This window comes from Oncorhynchus kisutch, linkage group LG10 (assembly GCF_002021735.2).
Source record: "Oncorhynchus kisutch isolate 150728-3 linkage group LG10, Okis_V2, whole genome shotgun sequence".
NCBI lineage: Eukaryota > Metazoa > Chordata > Actinopteri > Salmoniformes > Salmonidae > Oncorhynchus > Oncorhynchus kisutch.
The window spans coordinates 30,351,082-30,377,019 of record NC_034183.2 but is presented as its reverse complement, the minus strand read 5'-3'; the positions used below and the strand labels follow the sequence as shown (position 1 = coordinate 30,377,019).

Here is a 25,938-nt window from a genome sequence, read left to right as displayed (position 1 = left end):
ATACTCCCTCTAAAGATAACATTTCTCTGGGGAATGCCAAGGCTGACTGCAGCTAAATTGGCTGCATCTTCTTCTGTTTCCCCTCTCCTACAGATGCCAGTAGTTCCAGCTCCCACCAACTTTTTCTCTGTTAATGATATTGTTGCTTTACAGGCCACGGCTGATGCTTCAGAGAAATGCAAGTGGGCTGCGTGCTGTCATAAAGATGCCTCGGGTGTATTGATGAGTGGAGCAGACCTGCCATGCCCCGTTGTACATTCCATTCTCTTGCAAAATTATCACATGGTCAAGACCATGTGTCAAAAGTAGGGATGGTGAATTTTGTAAATAAATATTGATGTAGGTTTTACTGTGTTTGATTTGTATGTCGCGGCATTTCAATATTCCCTGCGTCCCAGCCACGGCCTGAAGGACATTTTGAGCACTTAATGATGGACACTGAATTGACCCCTTGTGAGGGGAATAAGTAGTGGTTGGTGATTGTTGACATGGATTGAAGCTTTCCGTTGCAGGAGAGCCACAGCTCGCGCTGTTGCAAAAGCACACGTGAGAGAGATCATACCCAGGTTGGGTCTGCCATCAAAAATATCTTCTGACAATGGTTGCAGATTGATTTGAGAAACCATTTTACCTATCATCCCCGATCAGGGGGTGCGGTAGAAAGGGCAAACCAATGTTTGGCTCTCCCATGCAGATGACAAATACACCTTTTTCCCCAGAATGCTTCTTAGCCAGATCTAGCAGGTGAAGCTGAACACTGTTTGAACCCAGGTGATTTCGTGGTGGTGATAGACTTCAGGAAAAAGAGTTTGAAGGACCCCCATTGGAGAGGCCTGTACCAAGCTCTTCTGACCACCCTCACTGCGGTGATGGTTGCTGAGAGAGATTCCTGGATTCACGTGTCACACTGCAGACAAGTTCCTGATCCAGAAGATGATGGGATCTCGCCAGTTCCAGTGGTGCAATCTGGCCCTCCTCTGCATTAGCACAGGAGTGCTAATAAGAACAGTAGGTTGTCCTCTTGTTGGAGACCTGACAGAGGTTGAAAAGTCCTGAGCCAAAGGGGCCAACGCCGGCCCGTAGTTGTGGCCCAGAAGGAGATGGTCATCATCGAAAGAGACCCCTGCAAGGCCCACAACTTGTTCTTCTCTAGAGCAGAAATTGTTGCTAATCTTACATCTGGACAAAAAGAGTGTTGAGTGTGTGGTTTGGTGCCAGTAAAGGTAGGAGCAGGTTTACGGCTTGTGGGAGTTCCCATAGGACTTACCATTCTTAGTGGAGATGCCACGTAACCCTGACCCTATGACGTTCTCTGCATTACACAACCACACAGTCCCACCGTTGTTGGCTAGGACAGATAATACTTAACTCCTACCTAATTCAGTAGCAGGAGTGATGACAACCCCTTGGTGTATTAGAGGTAATCATTGGGGTGAACTAGAATGTAATTGTATAATGTATTACAATGGAACCAATACCTGTAAGTTAACTGTTAATGCAGACACCTATGGTACTTCAGTCTATAATGACATCCCTTTCAGAGGAGCTCCGAATGGAACCTATTGGTTGTGTGGAAAAATGGCTTACTATAGCATTCCCTCAAACTTGGGAGGTACGTGCACTGTTGGGTTTATGGTGACAGCTATGAGAACCATTCCAAATGATGAGAGGGATCTGAAGGCTTTGTTTAAAGACTACAAACTCCCTGGAATGAAGAGCAATAAGAGATCCCTCACCGACATCACTCGCACTCTGGCACCTGCCTCCAAGTTCAAAGTAACATTATCCTTAGATTTCCTAAGATTTCCAAGGCATCATTTTCCCCCAATCAATTGAACGTGTAATTTGGGCTAAGATTAGCTTGCAGTTTTTTTATGAATGCCCACAAGTCACCACTTAATTCTGGCGCATTATATATGAGGAAACATTACGGTTTCATTAATAAAGGCTTAGAGTATGTGAATGTTGCTCATCCAATTGATATTCAGTGTAAAAAAGAAAACCCCATCCATCTATGGTTTTAATACTTTATCAACATTGTATTATGTCCAACAGGATGTAATGTTGCTAAATATTACCACATTTTCAAAATAATGTAATATTATTGTACACGTAGAAAAAGTCTTAAAACAGACACCACAGTTTATATTAATCTCTTTATTACCTTTATTTAACTAGGCAAGCCTTATTAAGGGAATGATTAGAGGAATGTGCTGTAGTGCTGATTTTACAGTTAGTAAACTATCATGGTAAACATTTCATGAGACATGACACACAGCCTGGCAGGGACCCATGATAGTTCCCATCTTGGAGGCCTGGCAGGGTCTGGAATGGTACTGGGGCTCCTCACAAGCTGCACGCCTGCAGCTTCTTGTCAGCCTGCTTCAGAGACACCCAGGTGTTGAGCATGGAGGCTCGCAGTTTGGACCACACCAGGTGGTCACTGAGCCCGAAGATCTGAGCAGCAAACTGGGCCGCAGCTTCTGGGGAGAGGACAGTGGAGCAGCCAAGACCTGCGGGAGAGGAGCTCACAGGGTTAAGGTAAACACACAGATACAATAAAACGGGAGAATTACCACACATTACTGAATACACACAGCAAGAAAGACCGCATGCAGGGATGTACTCACCGCTTGGCATGCGAAGGGATGACCAGATGTCCTGTGCCCCCCAGTTGGGGGTGATAGGAGGGCAGTTGATGACTGGGTAGACGGTGTTTCCTGACATCACTGGACCAAGGCCGTTGCTTCTGCCCGCCACAGCCACAAACACAGTTGGTACTCCGTCACCTGGGAAAATACTGCACATTAGCTCATCCATCCTAATATGTTTTATATTAGATAGCCACTATATTACAGTTACTCCACATACCAAGCCATTATTTAAAACACTTTCAGAAAAAAATTGATATATCAGAATCTTCCACTCTCAATAAACATAAGCAAGCAATGGCTTTTACAATGCATGAACAATCTATGTAGAGGGGTAGCTATGTTTGTAGGGGTGCCCAGTAAGCTTAGGGCTAAAAGGCTAAGCTCAGCCCACCTTCATATTCAGCTTTGATGCGGAGAGTTTCATCTGGTCCTTTGTGTGCCGAGGTGACTCTGAGGTCACAGGGGATTCCGTAGGAGCCACAGGCCTTCCTGATCTTCTCACAGTGGGCCGTGTCAGAGATGGAGCCCATCAGAACCACCACTCTGCCACTGGCCTGGGGCTCCAGCAGCCGCTAGACAAAAACACACTGCCTGTTAGCCTCTACAGAATGCCTGGACTAACCTATTCCATTATGGGCTGTACTTGTACCAGGTCTGCATGTCATTTCATGACAGATTAAAACAAACTTGGTTAATTTGACAGAAGTTGTGAAGGTCACAAATGGTTCACCTGAGAACCTGATAATGTCTAAGAGATCACACTGGATTGGAACACAATCAACAGACACAACCAGTTAATTTTTAACCCCTTTTTTCTCCCCAATTTTGTGGTATCCAAGTGGTAGTAGTTACAGTCTTGTCTCATTTCTGCAACTCCCGTACCGACTCGGGAGAGGCGAAGGTCGAGAGCCATGCGTCCTCCGAACCACAACCCAACAGCTTCTGCTTCTCGACACAACGCACATCCAACCCGGAAGCCAGACGCACCAATGTGTCGGAGGAAACACCGTACACCTGGTGACCTGGTCAGCGTGCACTGCACCCGGCCCACCACAGGAGTCGCTAGTGAGCGATGAGACAAGGATATCCCTGCCGGCCAAACCCTCCCTAACCCGGACAACACTGGGCCAATTGTGCGTCGCCCCATGGACCTCCCGGTCAGAGCCTGGGCTCGAACCCAGAATCTCTGGTGGCACAGCGACGCAGTGCCTTAGACGACTGCGCCACCCGGGAGGCCACCAGTTAATGTTAAACTACCTTATTCTCTATCAGTATGGTATGTTGATTCAACACAAACACTAGTGCTTGTCCTCCTGATAACAGATACAGCTGGTCAGCTCAGGCTCTTTTAGGCTACAGGGCAAAAGGGCACAGAAGTAGTGGGATACACAAGGTTAGCTTACCTTCACGCTTTCAGAGACCCACTCAAAGTTCCTCTTCACCATCTGCATAGCTTCAGGAGTCACCTCCTTCAGGTCCCGGTACACCTGCAGAGAAGAGGAGAGCACACAGGTTTACACTACAGCTAATGTGGTGTAACTCAAAATCTGAGGTGGTTAAATAATGGCAACATTCGATTTTTTCGAATGATGAGATCACCTCACCTGTTTGTCTTTCTGCTGACTCCGATCTCCCGCTGGCCACAGCCTCCAGGAGTCATTGTCAATCACGTCAGCAAGCACTATCTCTTTAGTGCTCACATTCACACCAAACTCAATCTGTCAACAACAAAAAAACACAAAAAAACATTCAAAAGCAATGTTTTACGGGAAGACATTAAATTCAAAATGCCCCAACATGACTTCCACATCTAGCTTGTAGCACTGTGCTACCCCCCATGACCAGCAGAGGGTGGTGCTGAGCTGCATACCTTCATGTCCACAAGGGTGCAGTTCTGGGTGGCCCAGGCCCTCTCCAGGACCTCAAAGATGGCCACAGTGCTGCGGTTCATGATGTCCACCTCACAGCGGCCAATGGTGAGCCCAGCCAGAGATAACTTAGTTTCCAGCAGCTGCTCCTCTGACCATTGAGGGTCATTGTTGGCATCGTCCTGGGACAAACACAAATGGTGACCAAGATAAGACATTGATGTAAATTGTAAAACACAGCAATATTTGTATGAAGGAGGATGAGTTGATGCACCTAACTTTCAATGTTGTCCCCTGAGCGGACAAATCAAACCGGAAGATTGGATTACTGGAGAGGATATGTTTCTACTGGGCATGATTGGACAGAGAAATACACACACACACCTTGAAGAACATTTCCATTTTCAGAGGGTAGAACCTGTAGCCCTCCTTGACCCCTGGGTTCCTCTTGAGAAAGGATCCGGTGGCCACCCTCCGACAGACCCACTCGATTGGAATCATCTCACAGCGGGCCGCCACGAATGCCTTCTCCGACTGCTGCCTCACAAAAGCTGTCTTAATGCCTGAGGGATAGGGACATCACAAGGTCTTACTCAGCCACTGATGATTAAATCAAATGCACTACTACTAAGGCCACGAAGCCAATTAACAGCCAGTCAGATATGCCATTGTCTTAGATGAAGGAGAGGAAAGAGGGCTAGAGTGGGACACATTCTGAGTTGCAACGAATTCATTTCCACAGCTAGGCTTACAACATTTATTTAAAAATAAACGCCAACATGGAGTTATTTCTGATCAAGTAGTGTTTATTAACAGACTACTGTGATTCCGATGTCAAACACAGGAATGTAACATGGCCTGGATACTCAGGACAGCTGGCCACTGTGCTCAGTTACAGACAGAACAATCCCTGAGAATAGCTTTTTGATTGCATTCTAGCATGCAGACGAATCCATTCATGAATTGTTGGCACACTTAAATGTCCCAGGACAATGTATATTTCTCACAGATCCAAGAAGCTTTCGAATTGATTACAAAAAAATCGGATGTTCTCGACACTTGACAGGATGAGAGGAGGTATGGCGGAGGGCACATCTAAACAAAGTATCACAAGCACCCACACATGCATACATTGCCAAACTAATCATTACATTTACATGTCATTAGCATTTACTAACTTGCATAATTGATAACAGTGTAGCCTAACGACTCACCGGCCTCCTGCAGCAACTTGAAAACACAGCTCGTGGTTCTGTTTGCTATCGCGGCCTTGCCCTCCATCTGGTCCTTCCTCGCTGCATTCCCTGCTGTGATTTGGTCCTTCGACTGGACCAAAACATGGCCTGGCTCATCCGCGAGTTCGAAAATCTGCTTGGTCTTTCCCTCGTTTAGTTTCTGTCCCAGTTTCAGCTCTTCAAAACCAGAAAACAAAGAAACATTGAGTAACCCCAAACATTGGTTAATCGATTTTTACGATCAACGCGTGTTTACAGTAGACATCTGATTGCATCATCATTTCAATTATCCATCTTCAAATTACTTGATGGGCCGTTTTGCAAATGAACAAACATAAGTAATGGGCCTACAAGTTGTACTTTGGTGGAAAACATACCTGATGGAGACGCCATGTTGGAAGACGATCTGCAACCCTGAAAAGTAAAGCAAGCAAAAATATATTAAATCAAGTGTGGGAAATGTACACCCAAAATATCTTATTTATAATTTTCGCAACTTCACCCGCAACCCGTAGAAAAGTCAGCACAGAAAGAGGACTCTGCACTGAGCGAGTTCGTTGTGCGTGGCCTGGTTCACTGGGTGGGCGGGGTTTGTTGATTTAGACGCGGTCAAAGTAATGAAGGCCTCTCCACGTGGGGGGAAGTTATGCCTCATCACTACATTTATTTGTCTGAAATGCCAAGTCTCGTTTTTTGATTAGTATCTCTTGAATACTTTCAAATAAATTTCATTGCACCTTTATCACACGCAAAAAAACAGGGCGAATGATTGGAAATCTTGGACTAGCTGACATTATCAGGCAGTCATCAAATCTATATACTTTTTTTTCGTTTGTAAATTGTCGGCCTAGTACTTTCGCAATCTGCCACGGATGATTCCGTCTTGTCAGGGGCGGTCAACTCGAAGTAACGTTACATTTTAGCGATTCAATTCAATAGGCTTCATAGCAAGCATCCCCATTTTATAGCCCTGTACTAGGTTGAGCCCGTCTGTGTGTAGACGCTAACCAACAAGAGGAAGCATACTTTCCCGCTAGCTCTATTTTTAACACGTGGTCAGTGTGTAAAACGTGGAATTGCACTGCTGTGAGTGTGAAGTATACAAGCTGAGACGCGCAGGGACTGAAGAATGAGCGAGTTCGAAGAATCTGGCATCGGAGAAGAGTGCGGAGTGTTTGGCTGTGTTGCAGCAGGGGAATGGCCAACACAACTAGAAGTTGCCAAAGTGTTAACTTTGGGTCTTGTAGCGCTACAGCACAGGTGAGTTGATGTTTTCTAGCTAGCACGTTTACATAGCGCCGTCAACTATTTTGTATACCCATCCGCTAAGCACAAATTCCGATTCTTTCCCATAATTGATTATACACTTGCATTATCAAACCCTCAACCCCATTGTGCAACTTTCACTGAGAAAATACATTGGAGGGAGCGGTCCATTTCTCAGAACAACACATGATGTGACGTCAAACTTTCTTGATCACTTCTTGCTAAATTGGACATTTTAAGTGTTACTTTGTTTCCCGTGAAAGTATGGACATCTCGTCCTTGGATTCCAGACTAGCGCTGATACATTTCTCCAATGGAGACTCAACTCAATATCTTTCGTAAAGGTATTGTGTACCACGACTTTCAGACTCTTATTGTATACAACAGTCAACTGGTTACTGTGATGCTGAAACATACTTTTTCACATTCTGACGCCTACCTGTTTTTCTCGGAATGAGTCAGAGGCTGCCATGGAACAGACTGAGTTGATCTCTATAATAGGAATGTATTGATCCTCCTCTTTGTACTGGAAGTCAATACTCTCAGCACAGCTGCCCCCAGTGTCATGCCTTTTCACAGGTCTATGTGTATCTATAAAACAAGGAATCAATAGGGTCAGTACATCAGAGATTGAGTTGAGGGGTTAAATGCCTTTACTCACTTTTTACTGTGTGCAGAAGTCTGTGACACATGGGTTGTGTTCATATAGGCAGCCCAATTCTGATCTTTTTTCCACTAATTGGTCTTCTGACCAATTTGGATTTGACCAAATATCTGATGTGGTTGATCAAAAGACCAATTTATTGGAGAAAACAAATATCAGAATTGGGGCTGCCATGATGTACAAAAGAGCTATCTGGCGCAGATTCTTGACCTTGGTCCTCTCAAATTGATCGTGCTAATGTGCTCAAAGAATATTTCAAAATGTGTACAAAAGAATGTGATCTCTTCAGATTTTGATGACAGATTGTAATCTTGATTTGACTGAAAACACTGTTCTACTTTTTGAACAGATGGGACACACACAAGCCATATTGCAGTTTTGTAAAGGCCAATGTTGTAGCCTTTTCTCAGCAGTTTCCTGACTCCTTACCAACCCACCCTCTCGTGATTTGATTAGGAGACTCCTTGGCAAGTCACTGGACTGACTCACCCAGTCACACTGTCCATCATTAGTCTGTTACTGAGCCTTTGGTCATGTGTGGATTTTAAAATGAGATAAGACATTCTCGTGATGTGACAAACATAATTGTTGATGGAGGAGGTACAATTTAACCTTGATCCAATGCTTTCCTCTTCAGCCCTCTTTTTGCTGTCACGTCCTCTCTTTTATCCATCTCAGCATTGCCTGTAAGAAACCAATAGGCACATGACAAATCAGTGTTAATGCACAATATCAGAACCTCTTTTCCTCCACCAAGTTCTGCTGTCTCCGACTACCAGCTTTGGGGCTGATGGGGGTTAATTTTTAATCTGAGAAATTAGCTTGTTATAGGCTATAACATAGAGATGTGGGATATGTCTGAAGATGTAATGGCTTGTTTGTTATCTTTTATATGGTCACCACTAAATTATATTGAGTGACCTTCGGTTTATCTACAATTGCTATCTGAGTCACTTATTTTTTTACCTGTGTATGCTCGTTTGTCCTCATTCCTGGGGATAACCTCGTAACTTTGAGCTGTGTAAGAGTTAACTGGACGAGTCCTTTCTTCATGTCCCATTCTTGCAGTTGCTCGATCTGACGACATGAAAATGGCATCTTTGCCATCCTCGTACCCCATCATGGCCGCCCCAGCCAAAATGGCACCAGCCTCTGTTTGTTCCTCATATCTCATGGCAGGTCCACTATCCGACCTGGTCAAAATGGCATCCACCTCATCATAGAACCTCATAAGGTGGCGCGGGTCCGAGCCGTCAGCCCTTCCCCTCTGTAAGGAGCGGTACAGGTACTTGAGGTTCTTGTATTTGGTGTGACACTGCTTCCAGTCACGCTCCACCCCTTGCTGCAGTAGTCGGCAGGAGATCTGCACAAAGATGTCCCTCTTCCTGGTGGAGCTCTGCAGCTGCCTGCACACGCCCTCTTCAGACCACACCTGGATCAGTGCACGCACCTCCTGGTCACTCCAGTTCCGTCCTGTGTCGGACACCGTTACCACGTGGAACTGCTCGGTGCTAGACTGGTCCAGTGGTGATATGTGGGCCTCTATTAGGGTGGGAGACAGAATAGTGAGTGGGCAAAGGGCATAGCTGTTAAATTTCAGAAGGCATTTCTGCTGTAGGTTATTTGATTACACATACCTAATTCCCTTTGATTTGGGTCTGTGTCCAGCTCATAATCGTCACTATTGTCATCTGAAAGAGACATTTGTTCCAGGACTGTAAAAAGTAGAACTAAGACTAGGCAATGTACTCATTCAGTATCATCATTCATTAAAACCTCACCATCAATCTCAATGACCAGGTCTCCTGCAGGTGCTGTTGACTGTGTCTGACCTCCAAGAGTTTCAAGCCTCCCAGCTCCCTGGTCAACATCAGGTCCTCTCCTCTGCATATCATGGGTCCCATCCTTCCCATCAAGTCCCCTGTCCAGCAATATGGCCTCCAATTCGTCGAAGAATTTCATGTACCTTCCTGGGCCACTGCCGCTGCTGCCTGCAGCGGCCTGGGCGCTCTTGGCCATCTTGTACTCATACTTGAGGTTCTTATATTTTGTGCGGCATTGTTTCCAGTTGCGCACCACTCCGAAACCTCTTTGCATGCGGCGGGCCATCTCCTGGAAGATGGCCTTGTTGCGTAGCGTCCCTTTCAGACGCTGCCGGACGTGGCGGTCAGACCAGACGCACAGCAGAGCCCGCACCTCCTCATCTGTCCAGTGGCGGCCCCCCTCCGGGCCCACGCATTGGGCGTAGGGGAGAGCCCCATGAAGAATCTGACCCGGGACTCCTAAACGAACACACACATACGCTTACATTTTTAAAGGAATGTGAATCAAGGGATACTTTTTTGATATGGTCTGTTACAGATACTCAGTAATCCTTTTTCTAGGCTACTGGTATGTGACTCCAGTTGTGTCCGAGTCAACATCTTGGTCACAAAGCAGCCTCTGAGGCTTCTTATTTAGATGAGGGATCATTTAAAGACTGCTAGTTAGACTACTGCTGCATATACTAAACCACTTAAGATTTGGTACTACATTTATTAGGCATAGTCTATGGTCCACTGTTTTTCTGACATTATCTTAACAATCCTTCACTCACAGCTAGTGTGTTGGGATGTCGCAGATCATTTTATTTCATTGCTTCCTATAACCTACGCCAATTGCTATATACTCTAATTGTTTCAAAGTTTCCATATACAAATATTTTGTAAGCACTTGTATATTTCTCTCCCAATATAACACTGTTCCTGTAACTCCGAGTTACCTTCCTGCATTGTGACTAAGGAAGAGTGGGCCTCTTTCTCACTGGTCAGATCCTCCTCCTCTTCCACCAAGTCACTTGGGGTCATTTGGGTGTCCATCATGGCTGCTGCCCCCTGATTGTAGTTGTTGAATGTGCCTGGTGATTCAGCCTTCCTGGCTTGCAGTCCCAGCCTCCTGCACTGGGCTTGACACTCCCTCCAGTCCCGCAGCACGCTGAGCCCTCTCAGCTGCTCTGAGATGCATTCAAATGTGGCTCTGCTGCTGACGCCTGAATGCTGAGCTGCTCCCAGCTCCCCCCACACTGACAGAAGAGCCAGCACCTCCGCTTCCCCCCACTGTCCTGCTGCTCCTGTCGCCTCTACCTCTACCGTCTCTTCTTCACCTCTTCTTTGTCTCCCTGCTCCTCTCTCCATGTTTGAGCTGACCTGGAAACGCTTCTTTCTCTCCCAGCCCCCCTTCCTCTACTGCCCGGTTCCCTAGGCAACCAGGCGTTTAAGCCTGAGAGGAACGCCCACGCAGCCTCACTACTGGCTTAAGCTTTGTGATGTGGGGGAGGGATGGACTGTAATCCGAGAAGCAGCTTGGCAAATCGTCTGCAGCGCAAGGCCACTCCATATAAGGAAACTCCACTGCAGATACACACAACCCCCATTCCCCCCCCCCCCCCCCCACACCACTTCTCCTTCACCAAAACGGTTTAGTCTGCCCCAAGGCATTATGCATGCATAAAAGCTGGCCTCAAACATGTTGCATCAAGCAAAGTCGAGTAGGTTTGGCTGTAAGAGATTTAAGGACCGCTGTGTCATTGTTGCAAGTGTTTCCACCTCACATAAACTGTCATTCAAGCAATCTATTTGTTTTTGTTTACCTAGGGGTCAGGAAAGTGCTGGGATTGTCACAAGCAATGGAGTCAACCCACCAACGTACAACACCCTCAAGGTACAAATGTGTGACAAACAGAACCATTCAGTATGGAAACATGAAAGAGAAATGGCTACAATCCTACTCATTCTAGAATACAAAGATACTCAACTTGCCCTCTAATTTACACAACATCCCATCAGTTGCCTCAAACTAGGCATAATACTACCCCCCCCAAAAAAAAAAAAATAATATATATACACATGTTTAAACCCTTCCATCTGTGGGAGTTTCAGTGCTATTAGTTAACTAAAATCTCAGAAGTACAAGGAGAGAACACACTATAGAAATGAGACACTTGTAGCATAAAAACAGGCATGTGATATCATTACTTAAAGCTTTACTAATCACAGTTTGGCTACATTTATTTTTAATGCACAGGGTTTTAGGAGAGCAAAGTTCAGTGGGTGTGTACCCAAGATGTCCCTGTCTGCCTATGTGTTGTGATTAGCTACATCTCTTCCCAACTCAGGGAATGGGCTTAGTGAACAACGCCTTCCCACCTGAGAACCTTCTGAAGCTGCGCTACGGTAACCTGGGCATCGGGCACACGCGCTACTCCACCACGGGCATCTCTGAGCTGCAGAACTGCCAGCCCTTTGTAGTGGACACACTACACGGCAAGATCGCTGTGGCACACAACGGGGAGCTGGTCAATGCAGCCGCACTGCGTAAGAAGGTGGGTTGTGCTGTCATATCCACCGACCGTGTGTGTTTTTTTGTTTTAAAGGTACATTACTGTGTGTATGTGTATGGCAGGTGATGCGTCACGGCGTGGGCCTGTCCACCAGCTCAGACAGTGAGCTCATCACCCAGCTGCTGGCTCTGACTCCACCCATGGAGGAGCTGGATGCCCCTGACTGGGTGGCCAGGTTGGTTCTAGAACCTTCTATTCTAATAATACCCCATCTCCTCCTTTACCTCCTGTGATACTCTTCTTCATCTTGATTGTTTATTCTCGCCATTGCAGGATAAAGAACCTGATGCATGAGACCCCGACATCCTACTCGCTGCTGGTGATGTACACAGATGTGATCTATGCTATCCGTGACCCGTATGGAAACAGACCCCTCAGTATTGGGCGCCTCGTCCCCATTTCTAAACTCCACACTGCAGGTATTTTTGGTCCTTCCTTAGCGCTGCATGGTATTTTTGGATCTCTTGATTTGTGCATTATCTATGAGCAGGGTTACTAATCTATAATCAAATATATTGGCACCCTTGCACTTTGCAATGGAGCAGAGTGTTCTCTTTTCAAAACTGGTTGAATGGCAGGTGAGAGAAATTACACATGAATGAGAATCACTTGCCTTCAACCAAATTCATTTGAATTTTGAATAATTTATCACTTTCACTTTCAGTCAAAATCTAAATTTCAATATAGAATTTCTTTCTTGGTGCTGTGCAGTAGTAAATCAAGCAAATTCATGTGTGAACACCATTTTTATTTTAAAATGTCTACTCATTTTAGAAGAAATGGTGAATTGTACAAGGGTGCCACTGCCAATATATTTGACCACAACTGTATAAAGAGGTGGAAGCGGATGGATGATTGACAGGCCATACTCTGTCCACTGTTAGGTGCTGGCGAGGGGGAGACAGAGGGCTGGGTGGTGTCATCAGAGTCCTGCAGCTTCCAGTCCATCGGTGCCAAGTGAGTGCTCTCATCACCATGGTTACCATTCTCTTATTGCCATGGCAATGTGTGGCTCAATAGCCTCTTTCTGCTCGGTCTGGTCCTCAGGTACTACAGAGAGGTGATGCCTGGAGAGATAGTCCAGATCTCCAAACACGGTGTGAAGTCCCTAAGCATCGTCCCTCGCCCCGAGGGAGACCTCCCTGCATTCTGCATCTTTGAATATGTCTACTTTGCCAGACCAGATTCCATATTTGAAGGTAGGCATATTTAGAAGTTGGCCTAGCTAATAACACTAAAACTGATTTAGTACTTAGTCGGTGAGAGTAGTGAATAGTTTGACTGGGAGATTACAGCACACAATGTGATTTAAAAAAACAACATTTATTTAACTAGGCTGGTCAGTTAAAAAAACAATCATCTTATTTACAATGACGTCCTACCGGGGAACAATGCCGTGTTCAGGGGCAGAATGACAGATTTTCACCGTGTCAGCTCGGGGATGTGATCCAGCAACGGTGCCTTTGACCTGATGCCAGAGCACCTATAGTTTCCTCCTGGTGTTTCAGGTCAGATGGTGTACACGGTGAGGCAGCGCTGTGGACGTCAGCTGGCCATTGAGGCCCCTACAGAGGCAGACGTGGTCAGCACTGTGCCCGAGTCTGCTACACCGGCTGCACTGGGATATGCTCAACAGGTGAGGCAGCAAAAACACACTGATCAGGTCTTCTGTGTTTTCCATGACCATTTTTTTTTCTATGTAGTCGCCTATAGGACGTTTTGATAAGTTGCATGTCTTGACTATTCTTTCATATTTTTTTGTGCTGGGTATGTATGCATGTGCTCCTCTTGGGCTTCAGTCTGTACTATGCTGTTCCATCTCTGCAGTCGGGACTGCCGTACGTGGAGGTTCTGTGTAAGAATCGCTATGTTGGGAGAACGTTTATTCAACCAAACACACGCCTCAGGCAGTTGGGGGTGGCCAAGAAGTTTGGGGCACTGACAGACAACTTTACAGGCAAGCGAGTGGTGCTCGTTGATGACTCCATCGTCAGGGGCAACACCATCTCCCCCATAATAAAGCTCTTAAAGGAAGCAGGAGCCACAGAGGTGAGTGGCCCAGAGTTGGATCGTTATCAGCCCTCTTTCTATCAATTATACTGCAGGTAATCTCTCCTTGTTATAATGGTTGAGTACTATACTAAGTTTGGTCTCGCGTTGTCTGTAATGACCACTCATTTTGGTTGCTTACCTCCCTCCTATAGGTTCACATCCGTGTTGCCTCACCACCCATCAGGTTCCCATGCTACATGGGCATCAACATCCCCACAAAAGAGGAGCTCATCGCTAACAGGCCAGAGTTTGAGGACATTGCGGGCTACATTGGTGAGATTTGGAACGCTACAAAGTTCATGTTTTTGAGAGTAGTCCCCTCTAGATTCACATTTTGATCTGTGACTTGAGAAATAGTTGGCTAACACCAGTTGTGTGTGTGGCAAACTGATGTGTTCTGTAGGTGCAACCAGTGTGAGGTATCTGTCGGTTGAGGGCCTGTTATCAGCAGTGCAGGGAGGAATCCCCTCCCTCCAGGGGAAGGATGGGAGGATCAACACCAATGCCAGCAGGAGAGTGGGCCACTGCACCGCCTGCCTCACAGGCAAATACCCTGTGGAACTGGAGTGGTGACTGTTGACCACAACCCTCTCAACAAGTCATCAGACACCGCTGAAGCTGCCATAGATGACCACAACCAAACTGTTCTCGATCACACTACTGCTGTTTATTGTACTTAACCCTGAATCATTTGGGGGCATTAATGCTGCCATTCTGGCAACACAACTGTATGCATGTCAATGTATTACATTTGAATCCAGCCTTTTCATTCCACGTAAGATTACATTCCATTGTTACTGAAAAGCAACATTTTGTGAGGTGAAAGTAGCTGTGTTCCACCCCCTTATTTCTATCCTCTCATAGGAGAGATGTTACAAGTTGCCTTATCAGCTGTAAGACGCACAAGACTAAACAATGTTTAGTGGAAACTTCATTTCATATAGCCCAAAATCTTTCAATAGGAAAATACATATGCAGACCTGTTTAAAGTAGTTGAATCCTCTGTCTCCCTTATTTACATGAATCCTCCTGTAAAGTACATTTCAGATTATTTTCTATGTTGATCATAATTAGATTTTCCCTATTGTGATATGTAAGAAAATTAAAGTGATAAAATAAATCCATACAGCCCAAAACATTTCTAACTTATTTTATTACAAAGTAATTTAGTATATTTTATGCATCTATCCATTCAAAAAAAACAGCTATTATCCCACGGGGGCATAAAAAGACCTTGTGGGAACACTGTTCATTGTAACATGAGTGAGTAATTGGAACATCAGAACTGTTTTAAAAGCTGATATATAAAACAGCAACATATTTAACAGTCAGGCATATCATCTAGAGGTGCAGGCCTTCGTGGGCTGACATCATTTATACAGAAGCTGTCTCCTAGAGAAACTGGGGAAAGAAGGGAGGCTGGTTAACATAACAAAATGCATCTTCTATGAAAGATTAACGACAACACAGAACAGACTGAATAAGGTCATGGTTACCTTGGCGAACAGCCACATTGGCACTCTGCCTTGACAGGTGACTTTCCTGGGGGGAGAAATGGTCTCATCAGAACTGAATATATTCATTGCGGTGGTCAAAGTTCAGAATTTTATTTTCCAAGAAACAAAGCAAACGAACCTGGATGAATCCCAACAAATCTGTTGTATTTCACTCTCTAAAACAGGAGACAGGACAGCAATGTTACAAAATATAAGGAAACAAAATACTGGTATTCTATATGTACATTGTTTCTGTGGAAGACCCTTACACAAGCAGGAGAGGGCTGATCAACATGCAGGCCAGACCAGGAGCCTGCAGCTTTCCTGACTGCTGCGTCTGAGTGGTGATGGGGGCTGTGGCGGATCTGAGACAGGCTGGCCCTATGCGGGCTCCAGGTGTGGGAGTCACAGGAGATGTCCCTCTGGGTGGAGGACAAGTGGCTGTCTAAGTGATTCTGGCACCTGATCATTTCTCTCCGCTGGCGGAGAGATCCTGGTGAGTACACGCAGGAGTTGTCTCTGAAGCGTTTGGACTCTGGGGAATGTTTCTGGACCAGCTCCCTGCGACGCTTCCTCATGACAGAGTGGTGAGGAGACAGGGCCAGGGCAGCCAGAGCAGAGGAGGAGGGGCCTCTGGTGGTCTCTGCTCTCCTCTCACACATGCGACAGGAGGGGACCGATTTGCCCTGACAGACAAGCTTGTGGTATTTGCCCTGACACACAAGCTTGTGGTAGAGCTTCTGGAAGTCCTCATCGATCTGCTTAGTGGAGTTCCTTAGACTGATGGATGGGGAGAATGAATCCAGGGAATAGTGTCGCTGGAGCTTTGGCTGAGCTGCCCCAGCAGTAGACTCCTGATGGGTGACTCGAGATGAGTGGACTTTCAGTTGGGAGGTACTGCAGGCGTCTAGGTGGTGGAGCTTCCCGGGTGACAGAGGACTCTGAAAAGAGGGGGAAAACGCAAGGGAAGATCTGGGTTCCACCGTCACCATGTTTCTCTGATGATATCCAGCAACGCCTGATTTGAGGCTTCTATGGTCAGTGTTAGGAGATGCACGCTGGCCTTCCCAGCTCAGCAGTCTGGCTCTGTAGGGACTCTGTGCTGCTGAGGAGCGGTAGACAGACCTCTCTGTGTCTGAAGACATGTCCATACTGACCACAGGGCGTACTGCTGTGAAAATCCTCTGACTGGGGGCGGCACACCTCAGAGATGGGCTGCTCAACCCTCCTGCTGTGGAAGGGCCTTCAGATCTGTCAGGACTGAAGACAAGGGTAGTATACCTAACCCTGGTGGGTGGGGCAGAGGACATAGACACCGTGAAGGTTTGGTTTAGGGGGGAGGCTGCAGAGGGAGGGGAGGAGGGAGCAGAGGGGGGGGAAGAGGGAGGAGCAGAGGGAGGGGAAGAGGGAGCAGAGGTGGCAGGACTGGAGCCTGCAGAGGAAGGACAAGAGGAGAAGTCCATCAGTGGAAAAGGGCGAGACGGTTGTCCGTTTCCTGAATTTGTCCGCTTCCTGGGTGACTGCCTCTCTGCTGGCCACTTCTGGAGGATGACCTTGGTCTGTGGAGGAGGATGGGTGCCGTTTGTCCTTTTGAGGTTATACTTTGGACTCTTGGGGTTACTCACATTCAGTGTGGTGTTCTGAGATGTTGGGAGGATGGATTGGCTAATGTTGAGGTCAGGTTTTCTGTGAGCTGGTCTCAGGGTGCTGTTGAAGGTGCGGTTGAGGTTTCTGTTAGACGACCACCTGAGTCTGTGGTACCTCCTTAGCACCCCTACAGCCGCGTCGGACACATGTTGGCGCCTCCAGGCCTCTCCTATCTGACTGAGCATGCTGGGATACAGCTCCTGTAGAGTGCTCCGTTGACCGCTCAGAGAGCGCTCCAGCTCCCCATCCTGCTCCTCTGGTGCCCCCCACAGGTTACTTCTAGTCTCATTCACCTTGGAATTGTCCACCCCTGTTGGAGGCGATATAAATCCAATTTATTCATCAGAAATGTCAAAAACAAAAAAAAGTGCAGCAGTTGTATTTCATAAGTCACTGGGGTTTATGTTGAAATAATTAACGTACAGTGGCTGTTCTCGGCAGCCTGATGCATAACATAATCGTTACTGGGGGCAGTGACAGCACTCGTGTCTACAGAACCCTCATCGACACAATCACTGCTGGCATCATACTGGTGGTATGAGATGTCCATCTGTTGGAAACCATGAGAAGTACAGTAAGATTTATTTTTCCATGGGGTTTTGTTATGTGTATTTAAATCTTATTCTTGACAAACGCTACTATTATAACATTGCATTTTAGCTACACTGCTTATATATTTATATACTGGATTCTTGACATATCTGGATTACTGTTACGGTGCCACTTGGGTTAATTGACTGATTCGGACATTAAGATGTTATATGTATTGATTATTTGCATACTTGTTGACCTTTTACTACATTGTTAGGAGCTAGTAACATAAGCATTTTGTGGCACTCGCTATAACATCTGCAAAACGGTGTACGCGACCAACAACTTTGATTTTATGCTATAGTAATGTGAACTGTTAACATCTGGTTGGACTCTAGTCTCCAAACAGACAGATCTGTTCTACCCACAATCAGTTTTCTGTGTGTGTAGGTCATTACTCCATAGATTTCTATATTTTTATATATTACCTTTATTTAACAAGGCAAATCAGTTAAGAACAAATTCTTATTTTCAATGACGGCCTAGGAACAGTGGGTTAACTGCCTGGCTACCTAGGCTACCCTGCCGCCCCAGATTGGGAGAACTCCAATTAGATTAAGTAAAAGCAATTTACCTTGAAGTCTCCAGTGGTGTCATGTGGCCTGTGTATTTCAGAAATATCTGAAATAACAAAACATAACTTGAATATAGATTTAGATCAATTGAACAAGTGCACATCTCAAAGAGAAACAACATGTTGTAGTTCCCTACCTCCTAGTGACAGCTCTGCCAGGACAGCATCACTCTAAAGAGAAGGTGGATAAGAGGTGTGATCCAGAAAGAGATTCCTCAGAAAAATGTAAAGTCAACATAAACAGAAAATGTACAAAGTGGATGTAAAATAATTAGCCACAGATCATTTACAAACCTTTGACAATTCCAGCTTTGACAGCGCCAACTCTGACTTGAACATGCAACGGCTCACATCTTCTCCATCCAATGACAGGATACATGAAAAAAAAAAAAGAAAACATCAAGGCATGGAGCCAATTCTTCTGAGTCCAGATGGTTTACCCATCAACATAAAGCTGGCTACTTATTGTTGACAAGACTAAACAATTATTCTTCAAGCACTGAAGATCCACAGTGACACCATAAACTGACTTTTGTTTACCTTGGGGAGTTATGTCCTCCAGGTTCACCTCAGTCCCATCATCATGCAGCTTTGAATACTGTTGAGTCAGAAAGAGTAAATACAGGCACATTTGGATGTTTCCCTATAGGGGGGAGGTCAGAGACCTGGCCGTGTGGTGCCAGGATAACAACCTCTCCCTCAATGTGATCAAGACGAAGGACTACAGTCGTGAAGAGGGCACGACAAAGCCTATTCCCCCTCAGGAGACTGAAATTATTTGGCATGGGTCCTCAGATCCTTAAAAGGCTCTACAGCTGCACCATCGAGGGCATCACTGCCTGGTATGGCAATGGCTTGGCCTCCGACCGCAAGGCACTACAGAGGGTAGTGCGTACGGTCCAGTACATCACTGGGGCCAAGTTTCCTGCCATCCAGGATCTCTATACCAGGCGTGAAGAGGAAGGCCCTAAAAATGGTCAAAGACTCCAGTCACCCCACCCATAGACTGTTCTCTCTGGTACCGCCAAGTCTAGGTCCAAAAGGCTTCTTAACAGCTTCTACCCACAAGCCATAAGACTCCTGAACAGCTAATCAAATGGCTACCCAGACTATTTGCATTGTCGCCCCCCCCCCCCTCTTCTACACTGCTGCTACTCTCTGTTCATCATCTATGCATAGTCACTTACTCTACCTACATGTACATATTACCTCGACTAACCTGTGCATCGTTATGTTATTTTACTGCTGCTCTTTAATTATTTGTTATTTTTTACTCATCCATCCACTCATCTCACCTTATTTTTCTTAAAACTGCATTGTTGGTTATTAAGGGCTTGTAAGTAAACATTTCACTAAGGTCTAAACCTGTTGTATTCGGAGCATGTGACAAATACAATTTGATTTGGTACATGCTTGGTAGTCCTGAGTGCCATTGATGAGGGGTGTGCATTGTTGGAGCATTTCGTCCCGTGGCCATAAGGGGGATTGGCGAGAAAAGACTAGCTACTACCAAAGTCAGTCGCTACATACGTTTTGAAAACTGCATCTGCTCTGCTACTACTAGTTAGTTGGCTAACACCAAAAGAGGGTGTCTTTTCTAACTATGATCATCATACAAAATCGTCAGAAGAATACGGTCTACAAAATAAGCAAACTTCTAGTTACAGTCACGGCTCACGGCAGAGTTACAAGTTAGCCAACGTTAGCTAAACTTACGTTCCCTAACGTTAACTAGCTACCAGTCCATTTCCACCTACCTTCTGAACGATTCTCTCCAGATGATCAGTGTAAATCTTGACATTGTTCTGAAATTGATTTTTTACGAAGTCGTCCATGTTGTCAGACTTTATCAATCAAAACACTAAAACGGAAAAAAATGTATTCCCCTCATTTGTTTGCTTCTCTCCGGGTCAAGGGCTCTGACTAGCGGAATACAGCTTCGATCGGAAGTCGTTTTTTTTGTAGCAGGTTAGGATAATTAATGTGGTAGGTTAGGAGACAGGTTTAGGTTTTATGGTTAGCTAAATTGATCTCCTAACCTGATGCAAAAAGTCCCTTCTAGTCGTAGCTGTACTCCATCTAGTCACGAAAATATTTTTAAATTTCCCGCAACAAAATACTGAACTATGATTGGATGTTTCACTATGTGACACGTTTTTTTCTACATGGTGTGGTGTGATGTCATCTTCATGCGACAAAACATCGACCAGCCAACAACAAAATCAGTAGTTCTGTTGTAAAGTAACTATGTAACATGAATGTGATAGTGAATAGCCATACTTTAGATTTTCCGTATTCACCCGGAGATGGCAACGAAAACACTACAAGACATGGTGCTCGCAGCTTCTTCTTTGCATAGTGGCAAAATAGCTGTCACATTTGACAAGGGAATAACAGAAGGAGGTCCCATGTTGCTTTATTACCACGAACTTGTTGCTCTTGGAAATGAATTAACACTTTTTCTACAGATACAGTGTGTGCAAAATACAAGAGAAATTGCATTATATTGTCAGCCAGATATCAACCTTCCTGTGTGGATTCTGGGGTAAGTTTATTATTGGAAATCAAAGCAATTGTCTATTTATACAATAGATGATCTGGAACAGCACCATCCAATTAGCCCAAATTAGATTCATCTCTATGGCAAGATATTATTCACTGCTCTCTTTTTAATGGTGTGCAGATAGCTAATGACTCTCAATGGGGGTTGATCCATTTGATCAGCTGTTGCATACCATAGATTAGTATTACCCAAGTCTACTGTAAGTTCTCGGCTTGGACTACTGTAAACACAGCTCTCAAGGGGATCCTCTGTCTGTCAGCATCCTCCAGTTACCTGCTGCGTATGTACCACTGGACCCAGATGCGCCAGCACTCTTGTCTGCCCGTGTCATGAAGCAGTGTGGGCTGAAGTACTGTGTTCTACAGAGTGACCTGTTGCAGGTAAGAGTGGACTTCACAGAGCATTATGAGAGTGGTTTATATTACAACTAACTGTGGCTTAAAATTATGATTACTTGCTGACAGGTTTCACCTTCTGACTATTTGACTCTCTCTTTCCCTAGCAATTCCAGATGGCATTTTCCAACCTCATGTCTATAGAGGTGTGTGCAGTGTGGTCTGCTCACAACCTGACCCTCGTACTAGTACAGCACATACCAACTGCAGCCCGTAAAGAAGAGCCGAATGCTGACCTTTTTACTCTTGCTGCAGTTCCAGAGAGTGCCAGCCAGGGGGCACTGGCATATATATTACACACATCTGGAACCACAGGGCTTCCCAAGACCGTGAGGGTACCACATAAGTGTATAGTGCCCAATATACTGCACCTCCGGTATGTCCCTTTGGTTGGATTGGTGTAATGCATGTATTCCTGTATATCAATGTCCAGATTACTGGTTGCATTGAATGTTAAGAATTTCATTAAATGTTGTTTGTTAAACAGCATTCTGTCTTTATCTCTTCAGATCTCTGTTTCAGATGACACCAGATGATGTGGTGTTCCTGGCCTCTCCCCTGACTTTTGACCCTTCAGTGGTGGAGATATTTTTGGCGTTGTCATCAGGGGCACGTCTCCTCATCGTCCCCACTGCGATTAAGAGAATGCCCAACAGACTGGCTCATGTGCTGTTTAAGAAACACAAAACGACCGTCTTACAGGTAACTATGACAGTGGGATGAGAGTAACTTATCAAGCCTTTTGTTGCTTTTTGTTGTTGCATGTGCTAATTTTGTGTCTCCCTCAGGTGACGCCCACTCTGCTTGGGCGTTTTGGAAGGCGTGTCCTACAGGAAGAGGTCCTCTCTGCTGGCTCTTCTCTGCGTGTGTTAGCCCTAGGGGGCGAGGCCTGTCCCTCCCTAGCCCTGCTCCGTAGCTGGAGGCAGCAGGGGAACTGCACTCACATCTACAACATCTACGGCATCACTGAGGTTTCCTGCTGGGCCTGCTGCTACCACTTACCAGAGAGCCTCCTGCAGTCTACTGACGTGTGAGTGACCACTGAGCCCTAAAACCCTGACTGTGGCATCCAACTGCTGCCTAAACCAGCAACTCATTTTATGAACCTTTTATCCAATTCTCTGCACCCTGGACATATAATTGATTTGACTCTGTTGTTTACCGGGATGGATATTTCACAGGGCTGAATCCTCTGTGCCGCTGGGTCCTCCCCTGATGGAGACCACCGTGGAGCTAAGAGATGAGGATGGCTGCGTCATCACTCAGGGGGAAGGACAGGTGTTTATAGGTGGGATGGACAGGGTGTGCCTTCTAGATGACGAGGTGAATGTTGCTCCTGGTACAATGCGGTCCACAGGAGACTGGGTGCAGATTAGAGACACACATCTCTACTTCCTCGGGAGGCGGGACCGACTGGTCAAACGCCATGGACAGCGGCTGCATCTGGACACCTTACAGCAAGTCAGTACCATTTCAGACAGCATGTCATGTCAGGCACATATCACCAATTTTCCTGTGCTATCCCCACCTCCAGTCATTGATCTTTCAATCCTCCATGTCCCCCTTCAGGTTGTAATGAGTCTACCCCAGGTGGAGGCATGTGCTGTGGGTCTGTATGAGGGGTCTCGGCTGGTGGCCTTTGTCGTAGCCTGCTCTACGTCTGGAGAACAAAAGGCAACCCATTCCTCCTCCCCTGTAGAGCACCAGGTAGAGCATCTTGAAGAGACTGCCCCCTCAACTAGAGGCCTACAGAAGGCCATCCTCCACAGGTTGTCTCAGGTCCTACCCAGTCACAGTGTTCCAGACACCCTAGTCCTGGTCCCGGCCCTACCACTATCCTCACATGGTGAGTGACACTGTCCTCTGTAGCTGAGCATCGCTAGACTCTACTGTAGATGCTGCATTCTAAAACATTTTCTATCAGGGTTTTACCATTCGTTTTTGACCATGGTAGTATCTGAAGTCTGGTGTAAATTAAATGGTGTTTCTTCAGGGAAAGTGTCTATGGGTGAACTTATGAAGATCTACCAGAGACAGAGTGCAGGTTCAGAGTCCCATAGTGCACTGGGGGACATGGAGACACTGAGAGAGAGACTCCAGTCTCTGTGGAGGGTACAGACAAGCCATTATGTTGTTTTATTATGGTCACATACAAGTCAATATCCCCTTTACATCAAGAGTTTACATATTTGTACCTGTATATTTGTGTGTGTCAGGAGACTTTAGGTCTAATGGAGGATGAAGCCATCCAGGAGGACTCCAACTTCCTGTTAAGTGGAGGCGACTCTCTGCAGGCCCTGCGTCTCTGTAATGACATCACCACTGCCGTTGGAGTGACCTCATCAGGGCTTCTGGAGGTTATCCTGGACGGATCCTTCTCAGAAATACTGCGCCATGTTGCCATAGCAACACTGCCTTTCCCATCTGAGCACAGCCGGACATCCCATCCTGTGTCCATGAAACGCCCAGCAGACCCTGTCTCCTCAGCACAGCCCAAGAGACAGCATACAGACCCCTACTCTACAACAGCTGCAGAATGGCCTCTGGGAGTTGTAGTTTCTTCTTTGAAGAAGGCTGTAAGATGTACAGTGGTAAGGAGAGCAGGGGAGGTTGTAGAAATGGGTCAGTCAGACTCTTTGAGGACCAATGAAAACTCCTACTCAGACTCAGAGGGACCAATCAAAAGAACGAGAAATACACAGAAAAAAGGAGCCAATGATCCCAGTGCTAGCAGTGTTACCCCTCCCTCCAGAGAGGCTGGTGGTCTGGGACTGGTGGTGAGCTGGGAGTCAGACACAGGGAGGTGTGTAGACGCCTCTCCAGTCCTGCTGGTCCAGAGAGGAGCGGACGGGTCCTCAGGAGGCACCAGGGCCACAGTGTTCATTGGCTCCCATTCCCACAGGATGCAGGCCCTGGACCTGACCACCGGGGGTCTGCTGTGGGAAAGGGTTTTAGGGGACAGGATCGAGTCCTCTTCTGCTGTGTCCCGATGTGGAAGACTCGTCGTGGTTGGTCAGTATCCACATAAAGCATCTGCTTTTTTGGTTATGATAAATTGTTTAGTCTATTCTACTCTACAGTGTATATTTGGGGGTGGCAGGTAGCCTAGTGGTTAGAGCGTTGGACTAGTAACCAAAATGTTGCTGGATCGAATCCCCGAGCTGGCAAGGCTAAAATTTGTAATTCTGCCCCTGAACAAGGCAGTTAAACCACTGTTCCTAGGCCGTCGTTGTAAATAAGAATTTGTTCTTAACTGACTTGCCTAGTTAAATAAAGGTTAAATATTGAGGGTCTATGTTGTGTGTTTGTTCTCAGGGTGCTATGATGGTGGTGTGTATTTCCTGTGTGTGGAGTCTGGGGAGACACAGTGGGTGTTTGAGACTGGAGACACAGTGAAGAGCTGTCCTACTGTGGACCCTCTCACAGGCCTAGTGATGGTGGGGTCGCATGATGGCCACGTCTATGCCCTCGACCCACAGGTGTGTGTGTGTATGTGCATACCTTTCCAGTGTAAATCTTGCATCACATGCTCAATAGTTATAGGTTTTTGTGTGTATTCTAGGTTCGGCAGTGTGTTTGGAAGCGCCACTGTGGGTGTGGGGCGGTGTTCTCCTCGCCCTGTCTCCACCCCTCTCTCAGGCAGCTGTATGTAGCCACCCTCGGAGGACATCTCCTCTGTCTCAATCCTGTGAGTGTCCATGCTTCCTTACCTGCACAAATCACACTTAGTAGTAATACCCGCGCTTGTTTACTGACATGGCTCAGAAGCACTAGCACTGTTTGAGTGAAGACAACCGACTGACTCAATGTTCTTCTGTTAGGACACTGGTGCTGTCCTGTGGACATATTCCAGGAAGACTCCATTCTTCTCCTCACCAAGTTGCTCCTCGGGTCACATCATCATCGGCTCTGTGGATGGAAACATCTGCTGCTTCAGCCACACAGGGGAAATGGTGAGAGGAAGACCTGGCACTAAGATAATGGCAGTTTAGTGTCTTGATCATCTTCATTTTCCTCACTGAGGTGTTTCATTTGTGTTAATGCTTTGTGTTTTCGCAGGTCTGGCAGTATGTGACCAATGGACCAGTTTTCTCATCCCCCTGCATCACACCAGACAAGCAGAGGGTTGTGTGTGGGTCACATGACGGGTGTGTGTACTGTCTGAACTGTACTGACGGCTCATTGGTGTGGCGCTATCAGACCCCCAGCAGGGTGTACTCCAGCCCCTGTGTGTTTGACGGGTCAGCCTGGGGTAAGGAGGGTACATTGGTAGGCCTGGCCTCCACAGACGGGACCCTGTGCATTCTGGATGGAGAGGATGGGACCTTGAGAGCATCTCTCTCTCTGCTCGGGGAGCTGTTCTCCTCTCCTGTGGTGTGGGAGCGCTCCCTGGTGGTGGGATGTCGCAATGACTTTGTGTATTGTGTGGCGCCGACAGGGGAGCTCAAATAGATTCCTGAGATATGATATCGTGTTTTTGTACCCTCTTATAATATTAAAGAATAAGATCGGAAACAAATGTGTTGACACTCATTTGAATGAGGAATATGATTCT

General features: G+C 46.2%; 4 protein-coding genes across 5 annotated transcripts; 2 read left to right on the top strand and 2 right to left on the bottom strand.

Moving 5' to 3' along the window:
* Positions 1-2,015: 2,015 nt before the first annotated feature.
* On the bottom strand, positions 2,016-10,912 carry paics (phosphoribosylaminoimidazole carboxylase, phosphoribosylaminoimidazole succinocarboxamide synthetase). Of its 2 annotated transcripts, XM_020492789.2 has the most exons (15): positions 10,449-10,912; positions 9,469-9,969; positions 9,325-9,378; positions 8,654-9,229; positions 8,300-8,371; positions 7,463-7,614; positions 6,135-6,171; positions 5,737-5,934; positions 4,907-5,085; positions 4,525-4,704; positions 4,259-4,372; positions 4,058-4,141; positions 3,046-3,226; positions 2,631-2,789; positions 2,016-2,513 (listed from the first exon to the last, which is right to left on the bottom strand). In XM_020492789.2, the coding sequence occupies exons 1-15, from the start codon at positions 10,858-10,860 to the stop codon at positions 2,347-2,349; spliced, it is 3,066 nt and encodes a 1,021-aa protein (XP_020348378.1). In that variant the 5' UTR covers positions 10,861-10,912; the 3' UTR covers positions 2,016-2,346. The 2 variants fall into 2 exon arrangements, with proteins under 2 accessions (XP_020348378.1, XP_020348379.1); XM_020492790.2 differs by lacking the exons at positions 7,463-7,614; positions 8,300-8,371; positions 8,654-9,229; ... (1 more) ...; positions 9,469-9,969; positions 10,449-10,912 and adding an exon at positions 6,260-6,772 and having other exon boundaries at positions 2,138-2,513.
* On the top strand, positions 6,322-15,255 carry ppat (phosphoribosyl pyrophosphate amidotransferase). Its single transcript, XM_020492792.2, has 11 exons — positions 6,322-7,017; positions 11,320-11,386; positions 11,841-12,047; positions 12,128-12,240; positions 12,339-12,484; positions 12,950-13,022; positions 13,113-13,264; positions 13,574-13,701; positions 13,893-14,114; positions 14,270-14,390; positions 14,521-15,255. Exons 1-11 carry the CDS (start codon positions 6,887-6,889, stop codon positions 14,688-14,690), a joined length of 1,530 nt encoding a protein of 509 aa, XP_020348381.1. The 5' UTR covers positions 6,322-6,886; the 3' UTR covers positions 14,691-15,255.
* On the bottom strand, positions 14,830-20,553 carry si:dkeyp-117h8.4 (uncharacterized). The gene is made up of 10 exons (XM_020492791.2): positions 20,183-20,553; positions 18,966-19,023; positions 18,720-18,778; positions 18,563-18,596; positions 18,426-18,472; positions 17,684-17,810; positions 15,883-17,570; positions 15,753-15,789; positions 15,614-15,659; positions 14,830-15,518 (listed from the first exon to the last, which is right to left on the bottom strand). The coding sequence occupies exons 1-10, from the start codon at positions 20,258-20,260 to the stop codon at positions 15,488-15,490; spliced, it is 2,205 nt and encodes a 734-aa protein (XP_020348380.1). The 5' UTR covers positions 20,261-20,553; the 3' UTR covers positions 14,830-15,487.
* On the top strand, positions 20,530-25,902 carry aasdh (aminoadipate-semialdehyde dehydrogenase). The gene is made up of 13 exons (XM_020492788.2): positions 20,530-20,970; positions 21,248-21,368; positions 21,491-21,759; positions 21,893-22,085; positions 22,172-22,413; positions 22,565-22,844; positions 22,953-23,229; positions 23,377-23,495; positions 23,600-24,395; positions 24,699-24,862; positions 24,946-25,071; positions 25,205-25,336; positions 25,443-25,902. The coding sequence occupies exons 1-13, from the start codon at positions 20,732-20,734 to the stop codon at positions 25,833-25,835; spliced, it is 3,351 nt and encodes a 1,116-aa protein (XP_020348377.1). The 5' UTR covers positions 20,530-20,731; the 3' UTR covers positions 25,836-25,902.
* The last annotated feature ends 36 nt before the right edge of the window (positions 25,903-25,938 follow it).

Bases quoted from the DNA above. Each gene is read 5' to 3' on its own strand.
- si:dkeyp-117h8.4 (XM_020492791.2), bottom strand. From the start codon at position 20,260: ATGGACGACTTCGTAAAAAATCAATTTCAGAACAATGTCAAGATTTAC. The intron at 19,024-20,182 runs GTAGGTGGAAAT...CTGACTCAACAG, and splicing joins TGGAGAGAATCGTTCAGAAG to TATTCAAAGCTGCATGATGA. The intron at 18,597-18,719 runs GTTTGTAAATGA...CCTTCTCTTTAG, and splicing joins CAAAGCTGGAATTGTCAAAG to AGTGATGCTGTCCTGGCAGA.
- ppat (XM_020492792.2), top strand. From the start codon at position 6,887: ATGAGCGAGTTCGAAGAATCTGGCATCGGAGAAGAGTGCGGAGTGTTT. The intron at 13,023-13,112 runs GTGAGTGCTCTC...TCTGGTCCTCAG, and splicing joins TTCCAGTCCATCGGTGCCAA to GTACTACAGAGAGGTGATGC. The intron at 14,115-14,269 runs GTGAGTGGCCCA...TCCCTCCTATAG, and splicing joins AGGAAGCAGGAGCCACAGAG to GTTCACATCCGTGTTGCCTC.
- paics (XM_020492789.2), bottom strand. From the start codon at position 10,860: ATGGAGAGAGGAGCAGGGAGACAAAGAAGAGGTGAAGAAGAGACGGTA. The intron at 7,615-8,299 runs GTTAAATTGTAC...CTTGTTTTATAG, and splicing joins GAGGAAAGCATTGGATCAAG to ATACACATAGACCTGTGAAA. The intron at 5,086-5,736 runs GTGAGTCGTTAG...CCTATCCCTCAG, and splicing joins CAAGTTGCTGCAGGAGGCCG to GCATTAAGACAGCTTTTGTG.
- aasdh (XM_020492788.2), top strand. From the start codon at position 20,732: ATGGCAACGAAAACACTACAAGACATGGTGCTCGCAGCTTCTTCTTTG. The intron at 20,971-21,247 runs GTAAGTTTATTA...TCTGTCTGTCAG, and splicing joins CTTCCTGTGTGGATTCTGGG to CATCCTCCAGTTACCTGCTG. The intron at 21,369-21,490 runs GTAAGAGTGGAC...CTCTTTCCCTAG, and splicing joins TACAGAGTGACCTGTTGCAG to CAATTCCAGATGGCATTTTC.